Raw genomic sequence first — 12,764 nt, 5'->3', positions numbered from 1 at the left:
AACTCTTTCTCAAGTTAAAAAAAAAATAAATGTACTTCACGTGCGAGGAAAAGGAAATCAGTTTGCGAGCGTAGAGTGTTCTTCTTCTGTTGTAATGATGACGCATCCTGGAAATATCAAAATGAACAGCGAGCAGAAAGAAATTTTGCGGCGGAGTCTTTATCCACTACTTTTTTTTCCACTGAATCTAGTCTGTTTTCCGTGCTGAGAATCGCAGAATGACAATTCCCCTATTACTGATCTTCCATAAAGAGTAGTGGCATAGAAATGATGGGCGCGAAAACATTTCAACGGCTCTCATCACTAATGATCGAGATATGACTGAGTTTCGAGTTGTCCAAGGTGAGACCTTCCAGAAATTGGCTTGCATAGCGGTAGATGCAAACTGGGAGGTAAACTGACAGCTGGCTTTTGTCTTTGGTGTTTCAAGTGCAGTATTGCATAAAAAGCTTTATCGATCCTTATCTGGTAAGAGGATGTACATCGACGTTGCTTTTCCTTTACATATGCACCTATGATGAAGGTTGAGTTCTAGAATTAGCTTCACTTCACATTTCTCATGGGAATAAAGTGCACACAATACAAAATTAACCCTATTGTTTCTTGTAAAAGAGCTGTTTTTTTTTTTTTTTTTTTTTTTGAAGGGAGCATGAAAGTTGCAAACAACCATGAGTTTATCGATTCTGCCCGATTTACTTTGCACAATCGACAGGCTTCATTTACAGAGAGAGAAGGAGCGAAGCAAACACGCAAGAACGAGCATATAACACCTTCCAACCCCCTACCCTCGCGTTCGTTTAACCCCCTACATCTGTTATTTTATGAGCGCACTAGACGGCGATCAGAAACAGAGTAGAAGGTCTGCGGGGAGACCAAGCTTTTTGAAATTTTAATGTCAACTTGTCAATGTCTGATCCCCTTTTTTACGATTCGTTTTCATGTTTCGCTGGCTGGCTTTTCGAACGTCTGACTAGTACAATGAAACCTCGCTGACTTGAATTTTTCTAAGGAAAACAAGAGACGCTTTGAGATACTGCCAGAAGGGTTCGAGTCATCTGAAAGTAAACAGATCGAAAATGTATTTCAAGGGAGATGGCTTTAAGTCTGAGTCGACGAGAGGAAGTCTGGGTGAAGTGAGCCGCTCGAGGTAGCGAGGTTCAACTGCCATTTTCAGGCTGCTCCGGCTGAGGGTTTTCTTTTGAATCGCAAAAATCACACAGGCAACCAGTCACTGCGTTCATCGAAAAGGAAAACCTGTTTACTACACACAACGACTTGAAACAAATATGGCAGAGCCTAAGGCACACGTTGTCATTTGATGCCACAGAGAAAAAGTTTCATAAATCTAATGGATCAATAATCATTTGCAAGTATAATCTGGTTGCAAACAATGTTACAACCTGTTTGTTTTCTGGTACTCAGACGTCAATTGCAAACAAGGAAATGGAAATTATGTTTTCTAACCTACACGTCATGCCAGAAGTCATTCAACCAGCTTAAGCAGAAGTCTTATTTACAAAACGAGATACTCCAATAACTTCAGTCGATCACCTTAAGGTGAACGGAGAAAACTTCATTGACTTTATATTGATTGTCGCGACAAGTAATGTTTTATGGCTTAAAATTTATATTTGAAACTAAGTTTACTCAGGTTAGGATGCACAAAACTTCACCAACGACAGACGTGCTATAAATAGATTCAACGAGCGTTCGTAAGTGTGTGTGACTTCAATTTTCTAAGTTGACTGTACACATCTACAAGTTGACTCCTAATTATCGTGTAATTGATAAAAATATGTACTTAAACTTAAATTATCCATCTTGCGTGTCGATGGAATAGTCCTTAAAATTGCACGATTATTATTTGGCAAGTTTCAATTCAAAGCCGACTCATGTATAATGGGTAAAATAGCTATCACAGGAATATTTGCTATTTTTTAAGAATGATTTAATGATGCAGTTCATTTTTGTATCGTTTTGCTTCAACAAGATGGAATTAGTGGACTCCTGTTCTCTTGAGATTTCGGTCAAGCTCTTCATCATTGATCAATGATATTTCAAAAGAGTAACTTACTCCACAATCAAAGACTTTCGTTGATTTAAATCAGGATAAACCAATGTACTTATTCATAGCTTACTTGAGACAGTTTCCTTAAGCTCATAAGCTGAATCTCCCTGAAAGTCAAATTTTAAAATTATTCGCAGGCTTCGGGTTCCAATGGGGAAAAGAGCGATTCTAAACATGTTTCGGTTCGTCTGAACTTGGATCATCATCCCCTTGTACTTCGTGAAATCTGGTCTTCCTCGATTTGCCATTTGTCGTAGTAGTTTTGTGGCCGTCGTTTAGTACGCTGGAATTCATGCTGTAATGGGCGTCATCCGAATTGGTCAATGGTCTTCCGCATGTCCTACGCAACAATCGAACAAATGCAGTCCTGAACTCCTTGTTAAATAGTGCGTATATAATGGGATTTAACGTGCTGTTAATTGCCGGTAACACGTACAAAAATGTGGCACGCAAACCAGTAAGGACGTCCTCCGAGACTTTAGGTGGCGTCAACAAACTTAAGTCCCACAGACTGACAAGCAAGAAGACAAAAAAAGGCAACCAGCAAACGACAAATGCGCCGATGACAATGGCCAGGGTCTTGGCAGCTTTTACTTCTTTCACGATGTTGATTGAAAACCTTCGACCGCGGCCATCCCGTTTAGAAAGTTGAGGTTGCAAAGACGCTACTGCTCGAGCTTGGGTCATGGCCACACGAAATACTAGTCCGTACATGATCAATATAACCATAAGCGGAAAAAAAAAGTCGGTGACCGTAGTAATAGTGTAAAAAATCTTATCTTTCTTAAAACACTTAGAGTCCCAGTTATAAGGAGGTTGCTCAGAATCTGTCCAGTTTATGCCAGAGAAACCCGCCCAGGTTATGGAGTAGGCCCAGATGATTGCAATGATTATCCGAGCGACCTTTGTGGTCATCACGGAATGGTACCTGAAAGGGTGCACTATGGCGATGTAGCGGTCCACCGAGATGGCAGCCAGATTATAAATCGATGCACCTGTACAAACCAAATCTATCACGATCCACGTTGCACAGAGTTCCTTGCGGAGGCACCAGTAACCATTGTCAATCGTTTGTTCGATACGAAAGGGAACATATAGAAGAGAGAGCAACAAGTCTGACACGGCCAGAGATACGATGAAGTAATTGGTGACCGTGCGGAGTCGCTGATGAAGGTATACAGTCAAGCATACCATGAAGTTTCCCAGGAATGTCACCAGCATGATTAGGATCAGAAATGCTGTTTGGTAAATGTACTCTTCTTTCGTTTTTTCTTGACATGGCAGGTCCATATTTGGTGTTGGATTGGTTTGATTCCCTGAACTCATGTTTATTGAGACCTTTGCCTCTTGCAGCCTTTTTCCTTAAATTTAGCCTAGAAAATTCCTTAGTAGTTTGTAGGTTAGAAATCAATAGATGAATTGTTAAGCAATCCTTTGCAAGATTCAGAGCTTTCCTTTGGCAATCCTTTCTACTTCTTTGGTTGAATACACATTACACTTTGAGAAGAAACTATGGCTTCTAAGAGGTTGGTATCAGACTAACAGACTATGCTACTAATCCGCAGTGTAAATACCAAAGAGACACTCCACTTTGACGTCAAAATGCTTTTACGGTGAGTGATTATTTCCACAATTGTAATCACCTTTGCGCTCCAAAGTGATACCAATCAATTCTTACTCGTCAAAGAAACTCGCAGAGTGTGGTTCTTTGCCAAGTGTTGCCTGCAAAACAAGAAAGATTAGAAAAGACTTCCTAAGAAACATTACAACGCTATTTCAAAGATACAATCGTCGTAGTTTAGGTAACATGTGCGTCACACGCCTCACAAAGTAAAAATCTCTGTTTGGACAATTGTATTAACTGATCAAAGACGCTAATCCCTTTAAAATGTATCTTAATTAGGCAAGACCCACTGTACATAAATTCTCTTTCAAAAACAACGTCTTTGAATCCCAGAACGGATCTTTTTTTGGAACGTAAGGCGTTGCACATATGAAGTTCTAAATTCAATTAAGGAAAAAAGCAAAAATTCTTCGAACTTCATGAACGCGTTCGAAAAATTGATAATTAAAAGAATTCAATTAGGACGTTGAATGCCGTTTCGCACATGTACAATGTACTGAAAGCATTGTCCATTAAAAGGATTTCGTGGTGTCATCAGAACGTAGATAACAAACGTCACATGCAAGAATTAGAATTATTTTGTTACCCTACGATCTGGAGGCCGAATATCGATAAACCTCTTTGAAAGAAGGTGTTGGGCTCGTTCGATGAAATACTAGATATTTAGTTATACATATCTGCGTTTCAGTTCAGTAAAATGTAACCCATAAACAACCCATAAACCCATAAGCAATGGGACAATATGGCGTACAATGCCTTCGTCTAATGGCCTTTCATTTAGATCTCAGTTGAATATACTTAGGTATCAATGCCAGCAGGGCTTTTTAATGCAATATTCTACTCTTTATTGTTCAGTTTCTTACAGTAAGGTAACCATCAAAACATTTATGGTACAGAAAGGGAAGTAACGGGAATACTTCGAGAAATATCGATGGTGTTCGTTTGCCAGCTAACACGCACAAATTTCTACAACAGAGGCCAGCTTAGCACTGGCATGGAAACAAAGTCCTCTATCGATATCAGCTTCATCTCCGATGATAAGAAAAACTTTCAAAGACGGAAATTGTCAATCTGCATCGAGGCGCGAATTTCCTCCTTTACTTTCAGGGAAATATATTTTTAATCTCGTTGTAACCTCCCTTTATCGCGAAGATTTATTTGCCCATCTAACAGACTAATTACTGAGGAGCGGTTTCTATAGCAACTACCATCGAAAGTAAGATGGATGAACTTCCGAAACGTACCAACCGTTCTTTCTGTGCATTAATGTCGTTTCTTCGAGCAAATAAATATACCTTTTCAAGCTCGTTTCTTGTCAAATTAACCTGAAATTTTAACGTTGAATGAAAGCGAAATAATTTTTAGAGGGAACGTGATAACCAAGTGTTTTTTCCTTTCTGTCCTTTAGGTCGCAGCAGGCTTATCCGTGAATGAGCCATTCTTTACATGTTGACATAAAAAGGCAAAAGAAAATAAGCAAGCTTAATCTCCGTGACTGTTTTCGCACAAGTAGCTAAAAAAATTCGATCAAAGCTGACAAAAGACGTACAGACCACTTCAGAACGCTGCGAGGCATCCCAAGGAAGTCGAAAGCACGCGTTCTAGACTACCTCCCACAACATCTTTCACCTACCTTTGGGAGAACTGGGAGTGTTTCGCTAAAAACAAAGAAATCATCATTAAAGCATAAGCTTTAATGAGACTACTTCATCAAAACCGACCGAGTAGATTCAGTCGATACCGCAAGAGGATTAAAAAAGATGAAAAAAAATTGACACGAACTAACCTTATAGTGCACATATATCCCTCTTGAGTGAGGCCGTTTTCAGTCACTTGTATTTCTACGAATTCTGAAGCTTTCAAATTCCACTACCCACGGTAGGCAGTGAGAAAACTAACACTGACATTTTGGCAACAGAAAGCACCGAAGCACGTTCTTCTTATTAGTAGTAAACGAAGGAAGTGCGTCGATTCCTTTCCTTATAAATTCACGAGAGGCGTCGGTCTGACAAGCAATTATCAAAGATTCCCAAGATAAATAACGGCCTGCCACCTGAACAACACTTGCGCTTATTACAGGGAAAAACCTATTTGTTATAATGAACTTGGGTGTCAAAAGCCTTCCCAATAAGGCCCAGTGGCTAATTGCCTGAAAAGAGAGAGCTTGGCCCTGTGCTTTATTTTTTTTTTTTCAAGTCGACGTTGCACCGACAACAAAAGCAATCATCTAGGTGCATTTCAAAAATTTGGGAAAATGTGTTACTTGGTTATCTTTTCTAGAAAGATGTTACAGTATCGTTTGAATAGGAAAAAATATTTCTTTGGTTAATGATAGCTTCATTGACTTTGAAACATATTCACAAGTATAAGTTCATTTTCATTCAATGTTTAATGTGGCCACGGTGATAAAAATGAAATAAAATACAAAAAAAGAATGGGATGCCACTACGCTAAACAATATTAATCACCATTTTGAAAAATTTCCGGAAATAAGTTATCTGAAATGCTTTAACTAAAGAAAGAAGAAAACGATTCAAAACAGAAATCTTCTCTATGTTTTATGTAAGGTTTCAAGTGTCTTTAGATCGGCCAGAACTGTGGTGAGTAATTACAGGAGCGGTATGTTGACAGTTCTTTGTTTATATAGGTGTATAGTATTTGATTCGTACCGGAAAATATTGGTTTCTGACTATACATGTATTCATTGATTCTACCATTATTTTGGCTAATTGAAATACATCAGTTAGTTAGCCGTGTTCGCAAGCTAGGTGGTATGGTTTTCCTTTAAAAAAAAAAAAAAGAAAAAGAAAAAAAAAGGCGTACTTGTCTCCTGAGATCATTTGCGGTCCCGGGATCATTTATGGAGCTGTACAGTGTTGAATTTATGAAAACCTCTTTGAATATGCACAAAGAAGCTTTCACTCCTGAATTTAAAACTTCCGTTGAAACTATCTTTTTAACAACTTGAAATTACGGAATTTTGAATTGCGTAACTACGATCTTGTGTTCGCTTCAGATGACTGATTCTCTCAAATGATTACTTGTTAAGAAGCTTGCACAAACTCGGTGTGATTACTGCTTATATGAAAATTATCTCTTTTCACAAAGAAGGGTTATTTGAATTCGGAATCATAAAAATGAGTTTAAACAGTTTTAAAGGTGCTATCGGATGGCTTTATTTATTAGCTATCAAGTGTAGGGCGAATAAGAGAAATTCAAACCTAACATCATACTCAACGCGATTTTTATGGCAAAAATAGCAATTGGGTCAGTTTTAATCCGTGCAGTTTTGTTTATCTAAACCAGCGAAAACGTCTTAGTTGTTTTTACCTCGCCCTTCCCTGAATAAGATCAGATTAGAATGGAATGGAAAAGCGCGCACGACCAAAAGATTCGCTCCAAAGAAACGCCCGCACGCGAAAGAGATTGGTTTGACCTCAGATTTGGCAAAAATTTCTTCAGGCTTTATGCCAATGAAACGCTAGGTATGAGTTTTTTCATTCTCTGCCACTGATAGCCGGCTACAAGAAAGAAGCAACACGGTCGCGGCATGTTAGATAGACTGTTGAACGCTGATATCATTATTATGATTACTTAATTAAACTGTTTTGATATTTAATTGCATACAACCTCATTGGGTGATTGAGGAATGAGTGTTTCCTGACCCAAAAGGTTAGCGTTAGAACGTAATTATAGATTTTTGTTAATGACAATTGACGAAAGGGGTTAAACACAGTTTTAGAACATTAAAAATCCAATTTTCTAGTCGTGATCAACGTTTATGACTTTTTCCGTGAGTGCGAGTTCCATTTCCTATCCATTTCCGATTAGGCAAGGACTAACGTGCTCCCACATCTTTCATTAAGCTATCTGGTGATCGTGCAACATTTTTAAACGCTATGGATGGGGTTTTTCCTTTCATATATTTGACAAAAAACAATACCATGCATGAAATAATCTCTCGACGATCTTCGGTTGAATCTTATCATACGAGCCATCTCAGGTTTAAGCTCTCGGTTATGGATGTTTAGTCTGTGTTTGGGATTACATTCCGTTTATCATAAACCATGCCCATGTCAAAACATAAAATTACACGAAATGATCCCAGTTATTTCACGAACTCTGCCTGCTTAAGTCACCTGAAATTCGATTTTTCCCTACAGTTTCGAATCGTGACCGTGTAGTTGCGAAGAAAAGACGAGAAACTTCCTTTTTCCGCCTGCCGGCGCTCAGTCAGAGAATTGAACATTTGAACACAGACGTCTAATGGAACAATGGCGATAATTTGTGCAATGGAAAGTAAAAAGAATACGCCTCGTGTGTGACACGTTTTTACTCTCTAGCACGCGGTTTCATAAGTATTTTCGACCCTAATATTTCGAAAGTGAAGCACACAAACTAACTATACTAACGTACTCACCTGTAAAAAAGCCTTCGTTACAGTTCGCGCTCTTGCATGAACGCGTAATCAATTCCAAAAAGAGCTATTATTTCAAGATCTACTGTTATTTTTCCCAACACTTGTGTAAATATTTTACCCAATACGATAAACTCGTTTCAGAGGATTGCGAGGATAAGGGACCACAAAAATTGGCATTACAGGCCAAAGAAAACACTACAAGAGACAGTCAAGTGTAACACTACTCACCTTGACGCCAGTATTAATAATCACAAAGGGTCGCCCGTTACTAGCGCCTTAAAATTACAAACGAACCGTTACCAGATGTGAAGTTACTATGAAGCCAGCAGAATGGATGGTTTCTAAATGCTGGAAGTTTGCCACTTTAACGAAAATTCCTTTGCGCCTATCTACCGCTGATCACAGGCGAGGTAACTAAGCTTCACCCATCCGTGATCTTCGTGAAAATTGCGGCTTCGATTTTAATACAATGTACGTAAAAATGCTGCAGAAAGAACATATATTACATCTTTCATGAAAACTTTGTCTCTTCCGACGGTGATTTTGACCTCAAAAGGACTTAAGATTTACCAGCCTAATCTCTACGTCATTTAGATAAGACTTATCAATTATAAAAATAAGTTTGGTTTTTTTCTCCAACACGAATTGCACGAAACTAATGTTGCGCAACTTGGGTTCCATTCACCAATAGGAAATGTCGCCATTCAAACTGTCCATCTTTGCGTCATTAGGAGATTAATCTATGATGCAAATAAGGTCACTACGTAAGATGTAAAGCATTCATGTTAAAAAAAAAAAAAATAGAAGGAAAGGACAAAAACTGGCAGAAAGAAGAGAAATAACAGTGGATAACGAATTATCCTTCAAGTTCCTAATTAAAGTTAAGGTTTTTTTACACAAAGTTTTTCTCTGCACAGTTCAACATTGAACTGACCTAAGCGAAGAAACTTGTCAAAGATTACGTGCTAGGAAGGAATTTCCTTTAAATCCATCACACTTTCCCATAAAGTTAACCCCATCATGTCATCTACAGTAGCTGACAAAGTTTGTCCTTCACTGATAAATATTTCGTCAACTATCCTCCTGGTCCTCGAAATGCTCGTTAAATTTTTTCCATCGAGATTACCAAGCAAAAACTTTTCCGAACGAAAAAATTGTTACTTTGAATCCAACTTAACCACGAAGAAAAAAAAAAGGCAATTCCGAGTAACTTTCTCCCATAATTTCGTAATTCATATCATGAATCATAAGAGATAACACTGGTCGAATAATCCAGGTTATAAAAAACCACTCGATAAGAAAAAATCTTTTCCTCAGTTTTTTTTTACGAATTATTTATATGAAATTAAAATCTTCATTACTTTTTGTGACCAGAGCACACGATCGATACAATTTTTTTTTATCAATACTGTTTCTCTCGTAAATTACACTGTTGATGCTATGCGACAAACGTAAGAGTATAACGTTAAATTCATTGTATGACTTCGTTCTGGTGTCTGAAAAAATTTATTCCAAAATTATTCCAAAAAAAAAAAAACAAAAAACAAAAGAGAAATACAAAAAAAATAGAATAAAAATACAAGGCCTGTGATAATTAAACCTGTGAACGAAAATCAGGTAAGCAACCTCTTTGCCTCGCTCCCAACGTGTGCCTTTGAACGTGTGCCTTTCGTAATAGCGTCCTACTAGTGTCTGGGACATCCGGGTTTGAATCCCGTCAAAATGAATTTTTTCAGGCATCTTTTCTGCAGTTGTGTAAATTGTAGTCCACCTTTGCTTATCAATTGTAGTCCACCTTTTGCTTATCAAAACCATGTCAGGAACAACGGCCACGAAAATAAACAACATTATTTGATTTGACACTAAATTCTTGCAACTAAAATTCCAAGAAATGTATGGCAGATGGTTTGGTGAATTGCTAAGGAGATCTTGGGAATAAAAGATTTTTGATCGAAACATACTCAGCGACAAGTCGTCGCTTGTCTTTTTGCTGCAATTACTGCATGAATTCAAATCGAAGGGTCATGGGGAAGGTTTAAGTTGGGGGAAAACGATGTTCACCCTTAAAGCTCGACGTCAATTGAAGGGAAATTTCGTTGCGAATTGGTTTTGGGTGAATCTGCCTTGCGCGCAAAATCCTGGAAGGCTTTGAAAGAAACGAAGCAACTTTACCAAACTTAGATTATTCAAAATAATGATAATAATAATAATAATAATAATAATAATAATAGAGAGGACGAGAGAGAATAGCAATGATGATGATTGGTTTTAAAATATGAAAAAGGATCGACAAAAATGAACGCCTACACCGAATGAAATATGTAAATCCTCGAAGAAAAACGAAGATGAAAAATAGTATGGATGAACCATGTGGTACAATGTAATCCCAAATGATATATAGCATAACTATTTGCAAGATGTTCTTTTTCCTGTCACAGTTTTAATATTCTCGATAAAATCTGTCAGAATGTCTCGATAAAATCTGTCTGAATTTGTCCTTTTTTTCGCTTGAGTTTAGGTTAACTATCATTAATTCGATCGATCTACGGCTCTTTCATCTCCTTTATCGGTTGGCTACACTGCTTTATCCACCGAGAAAAATGCATAGCACAAGTAACTATACGTGCAAAAATCTAAATTTCGAACATAATGCATGGTTTTTTTATCGTTTTCAACTTAGAAGTCTTTCGCACTTCCTAGTTTGGTAGATTTAACATATGTATAGCCGCATCAGCAGGTGAACGAAAATGTGTGATGCACAACGCTTCTACATAAGTTGCACTGGTCGTTGTAGAATTTCCAATGGGGTGACTTTTTCCCTAACGAATAGTATGTTGAACTCGCCTCAAATACGGCCATCAGCTTTTCAGAATTTAGGCTCACTCGTCCTTTAAAAAGGCTCTCTGTGATCCTGATGTCAAAATTGCGCATTTCAAAACACTTAGTTGCTAGAGATACGCTGTTTTCGCGCTGAAATGAGAAGCAAACACCGTAAATTTTAAGTATCGAGACAACCCGGTCACAAGAAACGCTCGGAAACTACTTGGGTCGGCACATGAATTATCAAACCTTGCTATAGCTCATGAAAATATTCGTTAGTCTTTCGATCGCATGCTAATTCTACAGACAAACTCACAGCACCATCGCACTCACTTCAAAGCTAATTCCATACCAAACCATGCCACTCTGTTGATCTTTTTTCATTTTTCCGTTCTTCAAAATAAAATTGATGATATATCCCATACCTGTCATAGTAAACTTTGTAAAACCTTATTACAAGTTCCGCCGGCTGCATTCGCTGGTTTTTTCTCCCAATCAAAGTCCATGTTAAATGCTATCTCATATTTGCCATTGCAAAGTCGTGCCTAACAATATGACTGGATCCTGAAACAATAGAAGGCTCTTACTTTTATAACAACAGATTTCTGGTAATGCGCGCAGGCTACAAATTATACATTCTCCGTCAATGTCGACTTATGTCCAAGAATATTAATCGAGATTTCTTTCGTTAGCACAATAATGAGTCGTAAAAACTGCTTAAGTAGAAATTTCCAGCCAATTGGCTGGTCAACAGACCGGCCGCAAAGTTTTGCTATGGTCTTCCTTACTAATAATGAATATTTTTAAGATCATTTATCTTAAGTCGGCCATTGTTCACAAAACCCGGTGGTCGCGTAAGCTTTCTTTAACGCTGAATGTCACAATTAACATTTCTCAATCGCTTTCCGTCATTCGGAATTTAAAACTGATCCTCACCTCGCCGATATTGCATATGCATTTTTTTACTGTGTAAACGAAAACAAATATTTTGCTCCATTTAAATCAACCCCCTTGGACAATAATAAAAAATAATTCTTCTGAGATAATTTACCCGTGTGACTGGCCACAGAAGTTATTTTCTGCTGAAATTATAACACTCCTGAAACCCTCGAGAAATCAAGATTAATTAAAAAAAACAATCTCATAACTATCTACTTAATTTTTCCCGACAAATTTCATATTAATCTCCCTTGCAGGGGTAAGGCATATTCGTCGACTTAGCGCTTATATATATTTGCATTAATAACTGATGAATGGTCTTAAATACGTATTTTGTTTTGGACTGACGTAAGTTAAAATATCGGAATTATTTCCCTTCCCCGCGACTCCACACATGAATATAAGCTTTGACCGACATGCACGCATCCTGAAAACCTGATAGTCATTTTTCGAAGAAAATCAAAACGAGAGGGACAGGGAGATTTCTATTGGTCAACTTGGTTATGGGAAAACACGCTCAAAATCGTAATCTCGCAGGTGTTAGTTTGATTTGTCTATGTTTCCATGGACGTTATTATCACAAGTCAATTTTCACACAAAGAGGCGTTTTCAATCTTTTCAAATTTACATCTTGATCGAAATTTTCGTCAATTCGCACCTGAAAAAATATTTCATTAAAGCCCTGCGTTGGTTTTCTGAAAATGCTGTTATTGCTTTTTTTTTGCGAAAAAAACTGCTACCTATTTGATACAGTTATTACTTCAGTTTTGTTCATATTCAACCCTAAGATCATACTGAGGATCTACAATTCTTTTTTTTTTGGAATGTCTTAAGACTCAAAATAAAAGGAATAAAAATAAATAGATAAGAAAATATCAAAATACTCCATGCTG

General features: G+C 37.6%; 1 protein-coding gene across 9 annotated transcripts in view; it reads right to left on the bottom strand.

Moving 5' to 3' along the window:
- Positions 1–1,236: 1,236 nt before the first annotated feature.
- Positions 1,237–12,764, bottom strand: part of LOC111321104 (histamine H2 receptor) — a 29,086-nt gene continuing 17,558 nt past the window's right edge. For 5 of the 9 annotated variants that reach the window (XM_022923896.2, XM_088753406.1, XM_088753404.1 and 2 more), the window contains one exon: positions 1,237–3,790. In XM_022923896.2, the coding sequence (XP_022779631.2) occupies positions 2,237–3,394 (1,158 nt within the window). In that variant the 5' untranslated portion in view covers positions 3,395–3,790 and the 3' untranslated portion in view covers positions 1,237–2,236. Of the gene's footprint in view, positions 3,791–5,478; positions 8,001–8,112; positions 8,285–8,340; positions 8,798–11,357; positions 11,380–12,764 lie in introns of those variants that run through there. The other 4 variants (XM_088753407.1, XM_022923890.2, XM_022923893.2 and 1 more) reach the window with 4 other exon arrangements.

The sequence above is a fragment of the Stylophora pistillata genome, chromosome 3, assembly GCF_964205215.1.
Source record: "Stylophora pistillata chromosome 3, jaStyPist1.2, whole genome shotgun sequence".
Lineage (NCBI taxonomy): Eukaryota > Metazoa > Cnidaria > Anthozoa > Scleractinia > Pocilloporidae > Stylophora > Stylophora pistillata.
This window is presented reverse-complemented; position numbering and strand designations above follow the sequence as displayed.